The following is a 20924-nucleotide window of genomic DNA, read 5'->3' on the forward strand; positions in this document are numbered from 1 at the left end:
AGTCAGCCCCCAGCCAGCTAGCAGCCATCCACTAGCCGTCCACCCCTGGCCCGGGGACACATCCACAGTCAGCCCCCACCCAGCTCCCAGCCATCCCGGTCAGCACTTAACTCCGGTGCTAAGGACGCTAACGGCAGTTTACTGAACCGTCGGGAAACAGACCCAGGCACCCGAGTCAGAACAGCAGCCAATCGTAAAGTTACACCAAAGTTAAAGTTTCTTTTCTTTTTTTTTATAGTTTGGAAAATTAGGTTTCAAATCCGGTCATTGGTTCCAAATTTAACATGCATGAGTTTTGGTTCCCATAGCATCCATTATACTTCCAGCCGCTTGTTGGTTGCATCCATGGAGCCCAGTATCTCTAGTGTGAACCCAGCACTCTAGTGTGGCTTTATTTTACATTGAAAAAGCTCAGTATAACTGTAAATCACCACTGAAACTAAAAAGTAAAAATAAAAAAAATAAAAAATAAAAAGGTTCGTCTTATCTGTGAAATAAGAATGTGACCGGTTTCAACTCCACCCATCAAAGAATCGGAATAGAGAATCGATAAGAACCGGACTAGAAAGGAAGAATCAAAATTGGAATCCGAATTGTTCACATCAAAAACGATGCTCAAGACCTTTTCAATGGAATTTGATTGCTAGGCAACAGCCTGGCCCCTTCCTGTTAGTTGATACCATTCACATACACTGCAACAGGAAATCAACTTGGGTCCATTTAGAATGTTTACAACAATGAAAAGGTCTATAAGGTAGCAGGGATGTGTTCATTCTGGGAGTGAATGTGTTGGATGCTTTTATATGGACCTTAGTGGTCCCCTAATACTGTATCTGAAGAATTTTATATCCAGACGTTAGTGGTCCCCTAATACAATATCTGAAAGTCTTTTACATAGACCTTAGTGGTCCCCTAATACCACATCAAAAGTGTCTTTTATAAAGACCTTAGTGGTCCCTTAATACTGTATCTGAAGTCTCTTTTATATAGACCTCAGTGGTCCCCTAATACTGTATCTGAATACTCTCTTATATAGACCCTAGTGGTCCCCTAATACTGTATCTGAATACTCTCTTATATAGACACTAGTGGTCCCCTAATACTGTATCTGAAGTCTCTTTCCCAAAATCCAGCCTTGGTGCAGGAATACAGCCACTAGAGCCAGTGTCACAATGAGCTTTCCTTAGTACAGTGAGGAAAATAAGTATTTGAACACCCTGCTATTTTGCAAGTTCTCCCACTTAGAAATCATGGAGGGGTCTGAAATTGTCATCGTAGGTGCATGTCCACTGTGAGAGACATAATCTATAAAAAAAAAAAAAGAAAACCAGAAATCACAATGTATGATTTTTAAATTATTTAGTTGTATGATACAGCTGCAAATTAGTATTTGAACAACTGAGAAAATCAATGTTAATATTTGGTACAGTTGCCTCTGTTTGCAATTACAGGGGTCAAACGTTTCCTGTAGTTCTTCACCAGGTTTGCACACACTGCAGAAGGGATTTTGGCCCACTCCTCCACACAGATCTTCTCTAGATCAGTCAGGTTTCTGGGCTGTCGCTGAGAAACACGGAGTTTGAGCTCAACTGCCAACTGCTACTTCACTCGTTTCCAGCTCGGCCCATCTGAGCTTTCATTTTCTCAAAGGAGCAGGATAGCCAGGGCTTGGTTTACACCTAGGGGAATGCACATTAATGTTTAAAAAAAAAAAACTCATAAAAAGGTAAAATGTGCATGCCATGGGACCTTTAATATATTACTGCTTATCTTGAAAGCTGACAGATGTCATTGCGGATTGACACACTTCAAGTAGCCACCGTTGTGGGCTTACATGGAAAATGGCTGTGGATGTTTTGACAAACATTAGTTGCTGGTGTGCGTTGCCCTTAACTCTCAAAATAGAGATGTCAGAATAGTGATCCATGGCTTTGTGAGGACAGAAATAGTCAGTCCCAATTTGGTTGGGTATAGTCGCACTTCAGCTGGATAACTGTTTATTAAATAATTTAACTATACACAATCACATGGGTAAAAACTTGAATGGTGGGATTGACTAAAAAGTATTTTGTCCTGACAAATTATATTTTTAGTCTTGAGCAAAATAGGACAGTTGTCAATTTGAGCAGAATAAACTTTCTTCATTTGTAGAAAAGGCAGTTTCTTTTTTCGCTACATGCTGCTTATTTGTTTATAGGCTGTCTTAAACTGTGTGACTGTCATCAGGTATCAGACAGAGAGACATAATGACAGGATGTGGTGGTCCACATCATGTAATCATCATATTAATCAGCCACTGTATGGGTAGAAAGAGAAATGTTACCAGGTATTAAGTCCATAGACATAAAAGAAAGTCCCATCATTGCAGTCAAAACTACCGGATCTTACTTCAGTCCTTAAATAATAAAATACCATGCTTCAACAACTCTGGATTATGCAATAAAAGAGCCTTGATTTCCAGTACAGTAAAAATAGACAGACAGACAGACAGACACACAGACACACAGACACACAGACAGACACACAGACACACACAGACACACACAGACACACACACACACACACACACACACACACACACACACACACACACACACACACACACACACACACACACACACACACACACACACACACACACACACACACACACACACACACACACACACACACACACACACACACACACACACACACACACACACACACACACACACACACGCACACACGCACACACACACACGCAGATAGACAGAACTTATTTTGCCTGCAGGGTCTTCACCAGCATGGTTAAAACACAAGACATATCTAGGATTTACAGACGTTGACAGCGAGAGTTATCAGAATAGTGGGAAATTAATACAAACAAAAGCGCACAATGTGATAAAAAGTTTTCAAAGTGTCATTATTGATCTGGAACGTAATAGGGAATGTTTTATCAGTCAATCACAAAATACTCTGGAGAATGTCTGGGCAGATTATAGTATACAACATAGTTGATTAGCTAGTACTCCTGCTTGGTCGTAGCAACACAATTTTCAGTCTGTGGGTTATTGTATTCTCCTCCGCTGTGAAAAAGGAATTGTGGTGCAATGCTGGGTTTGCCGTGTGTAAAGCTGGGAAATGATGATGGTGATGTGTACATGCCATTCAACAGTGCAAGATTCAATACACTAAACCAGAGAGGCGGTACAGAAGCCAAGTCTCACAGCAAGCCGATAGTAATTTGGAGCACGAGCATTTACAACGTTTGATGGCTTCGTTGACATGTCACTCCTCTAACCCCCCCAAACCCCAAGGGGCATCCTAATCCTAATCTGGGGCACCCATCATGTCTTCTGCCCATGTAAAGGAGAACACTTGGCCATGCAATGGTCAAAGCATGACGACACGGCTAGACCGTATTTGCCCGAAAGCTGGGGAGTATTTTCGGGTTGCACGCCAAAGGTGACGTCACGATTTGTGATGCATCGACCACGTGACTCCATGCCCTGGCCAATGTCTTGGCAGTGTTTCATTGTGTCATAGTGATAGGGGGGATATCATATTTCAATTCCATTTGGCTTATCTTTTGTTAACAGCTGAAGTGGTGGTCAACAGTTTGGAGCCGCATAAAGGTAAATCCTTTCTGAATAACTAAAACTGGTGGGACATTGAATGTCTCATGGTCAAATGTTGCGACTCTCATGGAAGGCTAAATATCTTCTGCTTGGTGACTATTTGCATGTGTGACATCTAGGGCGGGGGGGGGGGGGGGGGGGGGGGGGGCGGTCAGAGCAGACAATTTTTTTTTTTACTTCTTCAGTGAATTACACAGAATGGAACAGATGTTATGTCTTATTGTGTTGTATTATGTTAGAACTATGGATTTATCATTCAATAGATTCAAATGCAAAAAGAAAAGGGTGCGGTCATGATAGCCTTTCAGTTCCCATCAAACTATTACATTTCTAGTTCAAATGACTTGCATTTTACGATCACTTATGTGTGCTAAGTTGTTTAAGTGTGGCAGCTTTCCTGTGAATGATAGTCTTATATTGTCTGGAACATGGATATCAGTTCACGATGCAACTAAAAAACGGAAGCTATTCTACATGGAAACAGAGTAGACGGTGTACTGTTTGCTGTGTCGATACCATTATGTTATGAACCAATATTGGACAGATTTATGGTCTCCATAAGCTACGACCATGTCAACAAGGAAGAAACTAGAATTGTCTTTTCATTGGGTGTCTTTGGTCAGACTGAAGAAAAGGGAAAACGGTCAGCGGGCATCACTTATTAACAGACTCGCACCAATAAACTGTTAGCCATCCAAGCTAATGCCAGGTGGCAGGGGAACAATGCAAAAGGCGGTCAGCTTATAATTGTAATTTAGGCCGAAAACTCAACCAGGCAAACTGATTGGAGAGGACAGATTTATACCCCGGGGCACATGAGTCTGGCAGGATGTCTGCTTGCAGACTTAAGTGCAGCAACAAAAGGCTCCTTGGCATGTCTATCTGCAGATATACTCAATCTCCCCTTTCCTACATCTAATTTTTCACAAATGCACTAAAGCTGTTCATGGCTTAGGGACCATCTTGAAATCTTAGAAAGTGCTCTGCTGCAGATGTGATGTGCTAATAGGACACAGTAGCTAGCAGGTGACGTTTAACCCAAACAAAAGGACACGTCTTCTGCAGGGTTAGGCCTATAATTTTCGAAGATGTTCCTGGCAAGCAATGGCACTTAATTGGTCTTCTGCTTTATTGAGAAACGCTGCATGCTCTGATGATTTGAAGAAGAGGACTACAGAATAGGAAGAAAAGCCAAGTGCTGGCTGAAATATGTCACCTTCATGGGCTACACGATACAAGCTGTACTTTGTTACAGCCCTTCGGACAATAATATCAAAAACAACAAAGTTTTATCAATTTTACAGTTTGGGTGTAAAAAAAAAAGAAATCTGGATAAACTAGTCACACAGTCCTATTATTTTATGAGTGGAAAGGCCAAAATGATAAGATAAAGAGTTACACTCACAACAAAAGCTTTACATCTGCTTTTTGAACGGCATTTTGTGACAGAAAAAGGGAAGGGAATTTAATTAATTTTTCATTTCATTTTATTTTTTGCCAACTCCAGGCCTAACGCACAATTACAGCACATTTTGGGCAGAATGTCACAGAAAAAGAACATAATGGAAAATAATGTCACTAAAGTCACTAAAGAAACAGCGTCTCTGTTTACAAGGAGAAGAGAATTCCAATCTCCCTTGAGCTTTCTACTCTACATACTTTTAGAATGTGCCTTGAAAGCAGTCTTCCTCACATTATGAATCACTTGTATTTCCTGTAAGAATAGCTTTTTAGATAGCTCAGTGGTTAGAGCGGGTGCCCATATACAGAGGCTCGCTCCTCGACGCAGCGGGCCAGGGTTCGAATCTGGCCTGCGGCCCCTTTGCTGCATGTCACTCCCCCTCTCTCTCTCCCCTTTCACACATCTTCGTCTGACTGTCTAACAAAGGGGAAAAAAAACAGAAAACAAAACTTAAAATATAGATATAGCTTTTTAGACTTTAACTTTTACATTTTACATGATTTTATTTTAGATTAAAGTCACTTATATCTACCTTGTGGCAGATATAAGTAACTGATTATAACAGGAGTTGCTGACAGCTGGCTTTCCATAGCCACCAATGTAATACAGAAGAATCTGACATTTCTTACAGCGTGGGATATAGTTTGTTTTTTTAAACTGCATAACATTTGAACTTTTATTGTCTATACTACAAGGCAAATGTATTCAATATATCAAAATGTATGTCGCTGATTCAGTCACACAACATGGTACCATAATTGTTTGGCTTTTTTTTTCCCTTTACTCCTATTCCTGCATGACTAATTAGGTCTTATTGACACATCCTGCAAAGGCCGTCTGGCAAAAACACAGGTCCCTCTATTCCTTTTCGAAGGAATGGGGGTAGCGGGTTTAGGTTTCGGCGGGGGTTGCCGCGGGGGGAACACGCAAAAACTGAAGACCACACGCTTGGAGAAACTTCCGATTCGTTTAGTTTGGGCCATGTAATCCGCAAGATTATAATAATTATAAACCAGGATTAATGACCTCTACTGGCGACCAAGCATCTTGGCTGCACTAGGGAGCTGTCAGTCCGTCTTTATATACGGTCAATGTGCCAAACGTGTTCTGTAAATCATCAGTGTTCATCTATGGTTAAAAAAGCAAAGCAACATTGTTACGGCGACAGCCACAAGGCGGGGAGCACATAACAAACACTAAACTAGGCTACATTGATGAGGGTATGGTTAAAATCTGCTGACAAAGACAAAATCACCCGTTTCACATACTTTTCCCCTACAGAAATTGCTACAATTGTGTTATTCTGTTGAACCAACTGCTGAAAATTATGTTAAGAACTAAAATAGTATTATAGTAATTGCAACTGGAATGCCAATGCCTTAGAGTGCACCAATATTACAGTGTTACATGACAATGCATGCTACCATATTCAACAGTGTCAGCTAGATGTCTAGATCTGCCTCACCTCTCACCCATGGTGATTGCTTAAATAAGTAGGATAGTTTGATTTGCTTTGTTGTTGATTATTAGAGGACAAGATTAATACCACCTATATCTGTGCAGTACAGTAAATATAGTCTGCCGTGTTGGCGAAGCTAAGCCCAAAGACTGGAAAACGGGGAGATAGTAGCCTGGCTCTGCCCTATTGTAAAAACATCCACCTACTTGGACGTCTAAAGGTCACTGATCAACATTTAATATCTTCTTTGCCATTGCTCCTTGCTTTCTCAAAATATCAAACTATTCCTATCTGGCTAACTAGCCAGATGACATCAGCGAGGCACACATGTTGTCATTGTTCTTATGGTCTTTTAGCATTATTCTCATGTTTGTTTTCGATCAATATACTGCAGTGTTTTCCCTAGGTCTGTGGAAGAATGCAGGTTTTTGACGGAGGTTCCCTCAAGAAAATGTTTGTTTCAATAAAAAAATGCAATTTTACATCATTTTTTAGCACTTTCATTACCATATCTGTGTCTAAAACATTGATAAAACATAGCAGATAATACATTTTAATAATAAATTTAAAAAATAGTCAAAAAGATAACACTCAAAAAGCTTAAAGACTAAACTTGCTGAAGTCCACCGGGGAACTACAACCATTAGAGCTGAGAAAAGTAAGTTAGTTAGTTTAGATACTCCAATCAATATTACATTCATTCAGCTCAAGGGGTGCCCAAAACAGCATGGCTGCTACGCATAAGCTTATAATGGTAGTGAAAATCCTGTACTTACCTAAATCTTACAAATTGTTTAAAGGTTTCTCTAGAAAAGCACATAACGTCAGGGTGCTCCTTTAACCTCAGTAGTAACAAGGACACATATTTCAAACAGCAGGGACCAATGCACAAATGGAGTTAAAGTGGCATGGTGCATCATCAAGGGGCAGCAGCAACAAGCAGATTGGGACTAATTTAAATAAAAAAAATCATAATTTAGCAATACAATTCAGTAAACCATAATCAACACAGGACATGAGGCCAGCCTCCACCTTGCACCACAATTCAAGGTGAACCCATAACCAAATGCTTCCAGCAAGGCCGGCATTAATATTTGAGCAGTTTTTTGCCCCAGTTGTTTCTCTTTAGAAGATTACAGAAGTGAGCACATTCGTGAGTGGACACTGGACATTGTGTGGATGATTATCTGACACATGAGCTTGTTAGCACCTTTTGTTGCTACACACATGCTGCTTTTTTTATACTGTTTATGGTTCCCCAGTGGGAAATTCCAATTTACATTCTGTTTTGTTAGTAATCACTACACACAGGCCTGAAATTTACACACATGCTCAGGACCTATTCATGCACGAATGGAGAGATGTCAGAGTGAGCGAGCTGCCAGCTGGACCAGCGCCCTGAGCGGTTTGGGGGGGGGGGCAGTCTCCCTTTCTGCTACCTTTTAACAAACACACTGTCCTTAGAGCGGCGGGAACAAGTAGGACATGGTAATATTGAGGAGTTGCAATTTCTTGCAAAAACATTAGGTGTGCTATGCTTTATACAGTAGGTTTTGCTAGTTTAAAAAAAAAAAAAAAAATAGCATCACCAGGAGGTGCAAAGTGCGCTAAGCCTAACACTACATGCACCAACTTGGCAGTTTGGTTGGTGAGTAATTTGCTTTGACATCACATTTGTTACTTCACAGGAACCAAATAACTTTTAACAGAACGTGAAATTAGGGGCAGGTATGAAAGACTTTGCCTCCTGCCAAATACCAATTTTGCAATAAAAACAAAAAAGAAATAATAAATAAATGAATGCTCTTATCCATGGACTGGTGATTCAAAGTCAGACACTTGGCCGACAACACTCGCATCCAAAACGCTTTCCAATGTGTAAGAACTCGATGAATTAGAAAATGACATCCACTGTGTTAAGAAAGTCACACAAGCACACATCCATGAATTATAGGACACCGCAAGACACTGGTTTGGTACAGGGCAGCCAAATATCAGCCATGTAAGTGGTCAATATTCTCTGGACAGATAAAAAAATTTGATGAAAACTGTAAAAGAGCAGCAGCAGAGCTGTACACCTCCTATGCTAATCTCCTGAGTGTCCTTGGCTGAAGTAGCACTATATTGTTTTTCTTATGTTGAAATGAATGGAAATGCTAATGATAGCTAACTGGTGGTATTATTAAGATTCAAGTGTATGGTAGGCAAAGTTGGTTGAAGGGAGCATTTGTTGTTCCGGCCAATTTAAACCAAAGAGGCAGGACTAAGAGCAATTGTTTGGTGAGGGGGAAGATCTGTCAGACCTTGGTAAATTGAACTGCCCCTGAATTTAACACAAAAAGGCATGAACATACACACACCCTCCTGGTGTCAGTTGCATGGTCGTAGTAGAATATTAATTCACATGACATTGGCCTATGTTTGCCATGCAAAGTAGCTTTGACAGCCAATAAACATTCCTCCTCTAATTGATGAATTTCTCTTTCAGTCAACGTTATATAGGGCTTTATTTGAACTTGTTTTATACAGTAAGTTCAAAACCAAGACAAGTGCACTACCACATCCTCCAGATACCCTGTAAACAATCACATACGGTAAAATTGGCCCTGTCTACGGTGGAGAGAAGACACTTTCACAGCTTCAGCAACCACGCAAACAAAATTCAAGCATTCAACAATGACGCCAAAGCGTGACACAACGTTAGACATAAAGAAAGCAATTAGTAGCGAGTAAAATATATTTTACTCACCATATTGATGTCATTATCCGGTTCTTCATGGAGGCCAAGCCAACAGGTTAGCTAATATCCATGTTTCATTAGTTAATTCCCCACTGTTAGCGGAGGTGTTAACTGCGTTGTTTTGTTTTGTTGAGACTTTGCTGCAAGCTAGCTACAGCACGGTGTTAGCAGGGCTAGTTAGTTAGCTTAGGCTAGCTGATGTCTTTAACAGCAGTTAGCGCACTCTCATGCTTGTTGTATTTCTAACTTGCTGTGTTGCAAAGTTAACTGTACTGCGGCTGGCCTCATTTTACATTTTTCCACCGTTTCCAGAGCCCGTTCGCATTTTCGCGGTGAGCTGACAGAGGGCACTCGTGGTTATTTACTTAATTAAAGGAGACCGTTTCACCTGGCTTCCCACCATCCATTGGTCGATTCAAACCCGCTGCCATTTTACTCTACGTCTCTACCTTGTTGTAATGCAAAGGGGCGCTGTTAAATCTTCCAATGTTGTAATTGTTTTTATATTAGAATACTTTTTGATTTGATTGTTTCCAGAAACTTATAATTGCCACTCTTTGAAAGCAAGTTTGATTTATAAATTTAAAAAAGTCCAAACATTGCCTGAAGTCTATATTTTGTGATGAAAAAGGGGTCCGTTTTTCTATTAGCACAAAAGAAACAATAGCCTAAGCTAGGTTCATGTCTGGCTGGCAGAATTGGTATGTGGCCTTGAATCTGTAACCAAACAAGACACCATAAATAGTCAGAAGTCCCCAACGTTTGAGTCTTTAGTAGGAGGTTGGTGAGAATTCCCTGATGCCTTTTGCTAGACCTATACAAAATGGAAGATAAGGTAATAATAACAGCAGAAAGTCATTATAAGGTCATTTTGATGCTGTCTTTGTGTATTGGCAATAGCCAAATGGTTAGAGAACAACACCAAAGGGATACGTGTCTAGTATTTTCATATTCACTCTTTCAAACTTTCTCCTGATTTATTTCCCTTTTCAACAGAGCCATCAATGCATACAGACTGTCTTGTTTGCCTTTGCCTTAGTAGCAAAGGCAAAGGTGGGGCAAAGTAACTTTACTAACTGTAATGAGGGCACTGGAGAAAAAAAACTTTGTCTGACTCATCAAGAATCTTTTAGAAGACTTTGACACTAACAATTCTGCAAGTCATCATGCTGCACCTTCAAGTGAACATTACAAATAGATATTAATTTTATGGAGTTTAGTCAGTGCATTCATTATCATTATTTAGTTTTATTTCTAGCACAGTCCTTTGTGACAAATTAATATTTTTGACTCTTTAGGAGTCAGTATTGTGATTTGTAAACCACTGAGCATCCCCAATATATTCTTCCATAATGTACCAAGTTAGCCAAATTGCTCTTGTGAACTGGGGTGTCCCATTTTTATTTTATTTTTTGAGACAGTGAATACCTGGCGGAGCTGAATTTAATTACTTATTGTTTTTTAACTATGTTTTTCTGGATCTTTGAACAATTATGTGTCATTTATGAAGCAAACATGTGGCGACCTCATAAAAGCGATGCCTAGCTGTACTGTATTTGACTCCCCGCTTACAGTGTTTAGTTTTTGGCCAAATGATCAACTGTGGCTTGACATGTGTGGTGACCTGAAAGTTGAACACAAGTTCTTTTAGTATTTAAGGATTTGTGGGTAATAGATTTTTTTAAACAAGCACACATGTATATTGTAAGCTTACATGTGTTGCCAACTTACTATACACTACACAAAATGCACAAACTTTTCGTCAAAAAACTGTAGTAATGCAATATAACAGAACAGAGTCATGTATCTGGTATTTATGTTCTTTTTTTTTTAAATGTGTAAAAAAGAACAAACATAAAAAGCCTACTAGTATAGACTGTAAGATGATTTTTGTGTGATATTGTGTTTGGCAGGTGACTGACTGGCTGGAAGACCGCCCTTCCCCTTCTCCTTCTGAGGACATCCCCTTCCACGACGGTGCTTTGGTCTCTCTTCCACTCAGCATGGAGCCCAAAGTCCAGTCAGAGGGTGGCCTCAATGTCACCCTTACCATCCGCCTCCTCATGCATGGAAAAGTAAGCAGGCACACACGTTTATGCTGGCTGGCCTCAATACCTAATGGGTAACTTCACTGATTTCATACTTAACATACTTAACACTAAGTAAGTAAGTAACATTTATTTATATAGCCCTTTTCACAGATAAAAAAATATCAAAGTGCTTTACATTAAACATACAATATACAGATACATATAAAAAAATTCAATTAAAATCACAAGGTAATACATAAAATAAAGTACAGAGAGGTCATCCAAAGGTCTGTTTAAAAAAAGGAAAGTGTTGAGCTGATTTTTGACAGAGTCCACAGAGAAAGCAGATTGTGTTTGACGAGGCAGGGCGTTACACACAGTCTCGGTGCTACCAACTCAAAAGAAATCGGACATATTGGACCTTTAGGGGCGTGCTGATAAATAGGGTTTATCAGCACCTTAGGTCAGCCACCTATGCTGGTGACTCACTGTGCAATGGTCTGTATGGGAGGATGAGAATCTTAAAACTAATCTTGTGTTTGATGGGTAGCCAGTGGAGAGACTTGAGTCCCGGGGTGAAGTGAGATTGTCTGGTTGACCTTTGTAAGTAGCCTTGGAGCACCGTTTTGGATGGACTGAAGGCAACAAAAAGCATACACACTGAGTGCAGATATCCTTGGGGTGTGTGTTGGTCAATTAGTTGAGATCCATCATGCTTGACTAACATGGTCTTTGTTTTCTTGCCCCCCTACGGCAGTAAGGTGCTACAGCTGTGGAGCACAATTTTGTGATAACTGATAGCTGCAAGCAACTGGGTTCACTTATTTTAAGTCAGCAGTTTGTTAATGAGCAATGTCTAAGAGCGAAATAGAATGATGGTTTAAATGCATATACCTTCAGGGAGGCAGGGATATCTTCTGCTGGCTGTTAGGTAATTCCAAAAACCCACATTACACAACTCCACTGGCTATCTTGGTGGGGTGTGCACCGCCAAGACTAGAACCAAAATAATCCCACTGTTTTGTGTGCCAAGCAGTCTGCAGCCCAATACACCTATTGCATGGTTTCTCATGCAAGAGTCCCTATCACCAGTGACCCAGTGATAGTTAAAAACCCTAAAGTCAGACAGCCTGCCAGAAGATGGCTTATGGGGGAGGACTTTGGCAGAAGGGTCTTTCCCTCAAATTGAGCAGCCATTTGGTTACCCCGTGTGCTTGGACTGCTTAGCTAAGATATACTCCCTGAAATATGTCAAAGCCTGTCTAATCTATTTTACTGTTATTTTTATCAACAATTGTAACACTGTTTTCCTTCCTGAAAATGTATCTGCAAAAACCTATCTATGTGACTTCTTTCTTGTCTTTCTACTCTCGTATCATCAAAGTAAACGGAGCAATTGTTAGAAATTGTACAGTAAATCTCATCTCTATATATATCTATATATATATAGATATATATATATATATATATATATATATATATATATATATATATATATATATATATGAGACTCCTTGAACCTGCAGAACATTGTGAACTGAACCACCGTTCTCAGACTCGTAACTGCTTTTATAACAAACACACAGAGGTCAAGCAAGTAGAAGATTAGGATACAAAACAGTCCAGATAGGATTGTTGTATAACACTCTCCTCCACGGTGTTGGTGGCAGCGGTGCAGGACATGTGAAAGACGTTGGTGGACATGTGTCCCTGGAGGGGGAGGATATACTGTCCTGGAGGCCCCTCCTCGGGACTTTGTAGGAGCAGAACTGGTTGGCACAGGGCATAGCTGTTGTTGGGGTAGAAATGTGTGGATTCTTTAGTTTTCATGTTGTTTTAAGTATTACTTGAGCAGTAAATGCTTACTTTTTTTACTGTAGCTACATGTTGGTCAGAATTGTCAGATGTGAGTCATTACTCATTGCTTAAGAGCTGGAATAACTTCTAATAAACTTGCTGAATGCATGGAGAGAGATAATATGTCATTTGTGAGTCAAAAAACAAAACAATCATGGCTTATTTAATGGCTTAAAAGGAGAGTAGAGCAGGAACATTTACACAGAGTAATATTTTGTTGGAGTAGAAGTGTCAATTATGTTTTGAAAATGTAGAAGTAAAAGTTTGAGTGAAAAGAAAGAAAAAAATCTTGAAGAATAAATTCCCAAAATAATACTTGATGCAACAACAAAGTATTTCTCCTGTGTGACTTTCCATGGTGCTTGATATCTAAAAATGTAAATGAACATTTAAGGAACAAGCCGGCAGCTTTAACGTCACAGTGGATGAGCCGTGGCCGTCACCGAGGAGAGGTCAGGGAGGGTTGGCGCTTGCAGCCAGTACTGGCCCTCTGCGCCACAGCAAGCTCATTAAGAGTGATTACATGCATATAGAAAGTGTGTCCCTCAACACCGCAGTGCAGCTGGGAAACCTCTGCATGCCCCTGTACTGTGTGCATCTTGTCCAGGAACAGCAAAGCAGGGTTACAGTTCAGTAAAGTAGAGGACCCAAATGCAGAGAAGAGGCAGGCCGGCAAGAGAGGGTTTATAACAAAGATTTATTAAAAAAGAGTCAGGGTCATAACAAGGGTCCAAAAGCAAAAACTCAGGGAAAACAAAAAAGTCCAAAACCCCAAAACAAAAAAGTCCAAAAGGGAAAAAGGAAAAAACTCACAGGGAAACAAAGACCTCAGGGAAGAGTCCAAATGCTGAGCAAAATGACTGGAACAGGCAAACGGCCAACATGCAGTCCAACACGCCAAAGGATCTGACCAGAGACATCTTCTATGGGGTTTTACGGCAGCCGGCGTCCAAAAGTTGCATTGTTGCCATCTCTGGAACTAGCATCTTAGTGCACTACTGTATGTCCTGCTGTACAGCCCGGTGTCCTTTGAACTTTGAAAAGACAACTTTTTCCTCCTCCCACTTGACCCCATTTCTAAAATACTTTTTAGAGATACATCATCCAAGCCAATGTCTTGCATTTCTCTGATTAGATGTTGCCTTTGGCGGTGATACTTTCTACTAGAAATCAACACATGTTGCACTGTCTCAGCTTCAGGTAGCCACTCTGGTGTTTTCCTAACATAAATTGAGTGCTGTTCAGAAATGTGTGACCAATCCTCATTCCAGAAATCATAACCTCTTTCTTACAGGTAACCTCCCTTCTTTTACAGACAGTTACTTAATCACTTATCCTACTAGATATGCATAATAGGCGCCTCCCTTGGTCTTCTCGTTCCCAGGTCTCTTGCCATTTAAAAAAATTCCCTGCCACACAATACTTTCACCCTCCGCCTTGGATAAATCAATGCTGGCCTCTACAGTTTTCTTATGAGCAGCTTCCTTTGCCAACTTACCAACTTTTTCATTTGTCGCGATACCTACTTAAGCTGGGACCCATGCAAGTGATATTTCTACCCCTCTTTTCCACCTCTCTAATTGCCAGAATAATCTCATATACAAGGTCTTGTCAACTCTTTGCTGACCCTTTGCCAATATTATTGATAGCTGACACAGAGTCAGTGACAAGAGACAAAGGGAGCACAGACATATAGAAAATACAGAAATGCACCGGGTAGCAAGGAAAGAAGAGGCAGATGACAAGGAGTGGGAAACAGCTGAGAAACATTAGGCAATCACAGAGGCAGGAAAACACAGGAAGTAAAGCCAGACACAAAGCAGAAAACCTAGACTGTCAAAGTAAAACTGGAAACAAAACAGACACTCACTGGAAGACACAGGACAGGAAGTACGCGTAGGTGACAAGAGAGGACACACGGAGAATAACAGGAAACAAAAAAAGAAACCATAACAAGCAGTTTAAGTTCTGCACATTTATCCAGAAGTTTCTTCAATCAATAGTTGTTTTTTTCTCTTGTTTGTTTGTTTTATTGCAGGAAGTTGGAAGTATAATAGGAAAGGTATGTTATTTTCATTAGATCATACATGCTTAAATTTGTGGAAAAATATTTATTGAACCATGTTGCAATTTTGATCATAATTTACTTCTTTATAGAAAGGGGAAACGGTAAAAAAGATGCGAGAAGAGGTGAGTTTCAGTCTTAAAAAATAACTCAATTGAAATGATTAAATAATAAAATATATATATATGTATATATATTTATATACTTATACGTGTATGTACATCTTTTCTAAGCAGGTCACAATGTGATGTACTCAAAACACTATAAAAACGTTATAAATGAATGACACGTTCAACTTTGTAATTTTATACTGTGTTCAGCTCACTGGTAGCGAATAGATTATGTCCACTTGGTTGATAGGCTTGACTAGATTGGCCCCATTGACAGTATGTTTGTGTTGTTGTTCCCAGAGCGGAGCGCGGATCAATATTTCTGAGGGCAACTGTCCAGAGAGGATCGTTACCATCACTGGACCAACAGACACCATATTCAAAGCTTTTGCGATGATTGCCTACAAATTTGAGGAGGTACAGTATGATAGGATCGTGGCTGTAGTTTTCTAAATAAAGTGAAATATGCACAGATCAAGCACTGATGACGTCCAATGTGGGTTCAAGGCCTTTTGCCCACTTTATGTACACACAAAGGGGGTCATTTTTGTGTTCCCAGGGTCCTGTACTCTTGATAAAGTAAGAAATGCCAATCAACCAGAGCCGGTGGGTGAGCCAGACCCTCCTCCGTAGCGCTATGGAGGAAGGCCAGGCAATGCGAGACTACTCATGATATAAACTAACGTTGTAAAAAACTGGTACATATAAATTGTAAAAGAATGCATTGACATGGACATTCCAAATGCCGTTTGAATGGTAGAAATCTGTTCAGCCCCTGTGGAGATATCAATATCTAAAGTCAAGAAAATGGTTTTGCTCTCAAACTTGAGGGTGTAGGTTTAGTTTAATATCAAGATTTTTATTGATATTATGATATTATTATGATATGTTGAGCAGGAAAACCTAGTACCCTGGAAACATGGATAAACTCCCTTAAGTTAACTCATTTAGATACGTGAACTTGCCATTGAAGGAACAGCGGTTACATAACCTTTGAAAGAAACCACAATTTAACCTGTCATATGGGCTCTCTGGTGCTTAGACAAATAGCCCTACAGCTCTGCACTAAATCCTTCATCGTGGTTGATATTTGTCGCAAGGTGAATTTAAATTGTCTACTTTCTGCGACCTTTTTCTTAAATCCTGTCTTTGATGTCACCCATCTAATTGATCTGATTAAGCACTGCGACTGGAGACACACTGCTGCTGCAGCGACCTTTGTTAAAATCTGTTGTGCCAGACCAAGGTGTTTGTTATTTACTGGCAAAGCCAAAGAGCAGTGCTCAATCACCAAGCAGACACGATATGAAAGGATGGTTGAAAGATGTGTGTTCCTGCAGTTTTTTTTTACAGACATTTAGCTCTGTAAACTGATTTATATACATAGCCTCTGCAAACAATACATCAATGTATAATGATTTACATGTTCCTGTTTTCTAGGACATAATCAATTCCATGAGCAACAGCCCAGCAACCAGCAAGCCCCCTGTCACCTTAAGGCTTGTAGTGCCAGCCAGCCAGTGTGGCTCCCTCATAGGCAAAGGAGGCTCCAAAATAAAAGAAATGAGAGAGGTACAATATAATTTTTTTTATGGATGACCTAAAAAGAAATGCTATACAGATTTATTATTTATTATGACAGATTTTATGAATTTACATTCTCCAGTGTTAAATGCTAGGATAGATATGAACAGGTATTCATTGTGTAATTAAATTGTTAAATTTTCCTAATTTCTTCAATGTTTGTTTTTCATTTAACATGTAGGCATTTAATAATGTAATAACTATGGCTTTGGGATCACATTTCTGACCTTGTAGCTTCAGTAACAACAGCATTGCAACTCCCGTGTATCTAGCCCTGTAACAGCTTTTCCCATTAAACTCTCGATGGCAGCACATTGAACTTTTGACATATTTGTTTCCCCACTGGGACCAACTCCAAAACAACAACACTATCTAGTACAGTGTTTTCCAAACTTTTTACAGTCCCGTACCCCTTGAGACATTCAACCTCCAGATAAGTAAACATTCACCCCCGCCCTGCACTTTTGCATACCACCCTACATCATTGTGAGTACCCCTAGGGGTTCATGCACCCCAGTTTGGGAACCAAGTCTTTAGTACCTGTAAAAAGTGGATACACTAATTCAACATTTTCAATCTTCATACCATTAGCTTGGTTTTGGTTATAGGCTGATACCGAGTACCGATCCGGTAGCCTACCATAGTGTACTTAATATTGGCTGTATTCCTTACTGTGTGGAATGGACTGAGGTCATTCCTTTATGTAAGGCAACATCAGGCTAGACTTAAGCATTGCTTTTCTTTTGTAAAACAAAATATAACAAATAAACACATAGATATACTTCTTTCTTTTTTGCCTCGGCACAGAGGTCCAGGGTTCGGATCCGACTTGTGGCAATTTCCTGCACGTCTTCCCCCTCTCTCTCCCCTTTCTTACAGCTGTCCTGTCAAAACTTAAAGGTGGAAAGGCCCAAAAAATAGTCTTAAAAAAAAGAAGAAATAGAGCATACATGTACAGAGAGAATGTATCTAAATAGACCAGATTTAGCAATTTGAGTCACTATCAGTCCGATATAGTAAAAACTTAACTGCCATCTACTATGTGAGATTGCATGGCTAGAGAGCTCCGTCTGTGCTCACACAGTGGATGCATGTGTGTCCTTTTCACACAGGCATTGTAATGGGGTAAAGCTTAAGGGAGCAAAGTCAGATGATTACCCCATTTTTTATGAGGTTTGAAGGGTTGAAGGGGCACTCGATTTTTGCTCACAGGTCTTTCTATAGAGCTCCCCCTACAGCTTCAGAATAGAAATTTGGCAGCTCCTTTGTTTACTAGTGTCTGACCCCCCCCTCGGCCAGTCTGCCCTCTCCTCTTTCTCTGTTCCTCCAACTTTCTGTTTCTTTTTAGCTGGTTCAGCCATGACAATAGTGTAAAAAACTCTATTGCTACCTTGTTATCCGGTTCCTGGATGGGCGTAAGTGTGCAGTGCCGTGAAGTAATTCGTTACATCGCAAGACCAGACATCACGCGATACTTCCTGATGCTGAGTCTGGCCACTCGCCGGCTGAAAGTTGCAGGGGTGGTTCTTCTGCTCACAGGCGCCAGGGGGAGCAAGACGACCACCATTCAACTCGAAAAAAGTCAGAAAAAAAATCTAAAAAAACTGCATAGTTCCCCTTTAATACACATACATTTATAATCAAGACTTAACAGCCTACAGTGATGCTATTGGCTCTGTGTGGCTGTACTTAAGTTCTTTGCGCTAAATGGTAATGTCAGCATGCTAACATGCTCACACAGACAATTTCAAAAAGTAACTGTGCTTTTTCCACACTCAGCAGCAGTGATGTAACGTGACACTACAGTACGATGCTACAGCACAGCTGAGTGTGGACACAGACATACCCAGCTGTGATACTGGGGGATGTCACAGGTTCATGAAACTTACACCTTTCAATACAGTAGAGGACAGTGCAGCTGGCTGTTTGAACTCACCAAAATCATTAACCACAGCATGTGTGATGAAGAACTAAATCCTGTCAATACTGTCCCTCAAAGTCACTCTACTCTCCTTCAGTCCACAGGGGCCCAGGTTCAGGTGGCAGGGGACATGCTGCCCAACTCCACAGAACGTGCAGTTACAATCTCGGGAACCCCAGAAGCCATCATCCAGTGTGTCAAACAAATCTGTGTGGTCATGCTGGAGGTAGAGACTCTAAAGATTTAGCAAACCAGCTTTAATTCAACTGTTAACAATGAAGTCATGTATTCTTGCAGATGGTTTCTTGCAGAACTTACAAAAGCCAGCATTGAACAGTTTGTGTCTTGCATTTCTGGCAAGACATGCATTGTTTGAGTTATATTCACCACTTCTGGTGGTAAAACACATTTTCTTTGTGAATGGGAATCAATGAAGATAAGATGAGATACAAGTTAGGCTATGTCTGGGTCAGAAACCCCTTCTTATTGTTGTCCATAAATGTCAACTTGACAAAAATCTGCCTGCGTAATGGAGGCCCCGAGAGGGCAATTTGTGTCTAGCTATCTTCTTTCCCTTTTAAAGCAAGCCTGGATAGGTATTAGAAACTCAACAATCATTTTGTGGTGGAACTTTAAATGGCTTTATACTGAGTAAAATGATCCCATTACAGTTTAAAGTAAGCAATATGTAATTCCCATCTGACTATTTTTGGCATACAACTACCCAGTTGTTCCGTAAGGACAACCCAAACCTATTTCCTAAACACAGTTGCTGTTGCTTGATTATGTATTTAATGCACATACCTAAGTGGATTCTCCTCGCTTTACAGTGCAGCAGCTACAGAGTCAATCTGGTTAAGCCCTCTTCTCTGTCTAGAACAGCCTTGTTGCTGCAGCACAGCTTAATACATTAACTGTGTCAATATAGTAAGTTTGCAAACTAGAACTCGCCTGCCTCCTCACTGAAATCATCATCCCGCTGTCTTAGAAGTAAAAAGCAGCACATCTGTGAGAATAGAGTCGTGGTGATGCATTTTAATCTGGGATCAACAGGTTTTACTCGTGCCAGGTCTTTGTATTTTCCTAATCTCCACAAATAGAGACTACTAATACCTCTGAGCGCCTTGACTCCTTTTGGTATTCATGAACAACATATATATATATATATTTCAGTTTTCAAAAGCTGCCAGCAAATTCAAACAGTTTTCCCAGTAAGAGCACCAACTTACCAGGACGCAAAATTGTCTCAGAGTGATTGTATTGCTTCTACTTAAATGTACAGTAGTTTGATGCAATAAAGCTCCTGGACAAATAATAATACCTAGATTGTTAATACATGTGAATTATTAATTGAATGAACGAATGCTTTTCCTGTATTTGCCCTAAGGATTATTGAATAGCAGAGTTTTTTTTTTTAATCAATGCCCTGCTTACCATACATTTATATAATACAACATAGTATTTTAAAGTAATGGTTCAACATTTTGAGAAATACTCTTATCACTTTTTCTTGCTGAGAGTTAGATGACAATATCACTATCATTCTCATCTCTGTTCATTAAACATCGAGCCAGCAGTTGGTTAGCTTAGCTTAGCATACAGACTGGAAACACAGGAGGACAACTAGCCTGGCTCTGTCCAAAGTTAAAGTCTGCTTACCAGCATCTCTGACGCTCACTAAACAACATGAACTCACTGCACCCGGCTGCGTCTCGCTTTGTCCCAACCATACTTCAGATGAAACCACGGCCACTTTTGTACAATAAAAGCCTCGGCGCAGCATTGAGAGCATGCATTAGTTAGCTAGCGCACTCCCTGCTGATTGGATCCTACTTTGCTTGGGACAAGAGTGGACAGCCGCTCTGGGGAATGACCTTCAGTTTAATTCAGCAAGCACTAGCAAGCTAATCCTAGCCTCATTTGATGTCTGATAAACAGTAAATTCATAAAATAAAATATTTTCCAAGCTACTGTTTTCATGGAAGCGCAGCTGTTGATGCGTCATGCTGAAGTTTGCGTGGTTTCATCTACAACTGGTGCGACAAACGATAGCTGCCACCTGGCCGAGAAATAGTC

At 40.3% G+C, this 20924-nt stretch overlaps 1 protein-coding gene across 5 annotated transcripts in view; it reads left to right on the top strand.

The window, feature by feature from the left end:
• LOC117952509 (poly(rC)-binding protein 3) overlaps window positions 1–20924 on the top strand; it is a 43373-nt gene that overhangs the window by 13370 nt on the left and 9079 nt on the right. For 4 of the 5 annotated variants that reach the window (XM_034884870.1, XM_034884873.1, XM_034884872.1 and 1 more), the window contains exons 4-9: window positions 11195–11356; window positions 15207–15230; window positions 15326–15358; window positions 15644–15760; window positions 16784–16915; window positions 18946–19074. In XM_034884870.1, coding sequence (XP_034740761.1) covers window positions 11285–11356; window positions 15207–15230; window positions 15326–15358; window positions 15644–15760; window positions 16784–16915; window positions 18946–19074 — 507 coding nt within the window. In that variant the 5' untranslated portion in view covers window positions 11195–11284. Of the gene's footprint in view, window positions 1–3505; window positions 3618–11194; window positions 11357–15206; window positions 15231–15325; window positions 15359–15643; window positions 15761–16783; window positions 16916–18945; window positions 19075–20924 lie in introns of those variants that run through there. The other variant, XM_034884871.1, reaches the window with a different exon arrangement.

Source organism: Etheostoma cragini, chromosome 11 (assembly GCF_013103735.1).
Source record: "Etheostoma cragini isolate CJK2018 chromosome 11, CSU_Ecrag_1.0, whole genome shotgun sequence".
In the NCBI taxonomy this organism is placed as follows: domain Eukaryota; kingdom Metazoa; phylum Chordata; class Actinopteri; order Perciformes; family Percidae; genus Etheostoma; species Etheostoma cragini.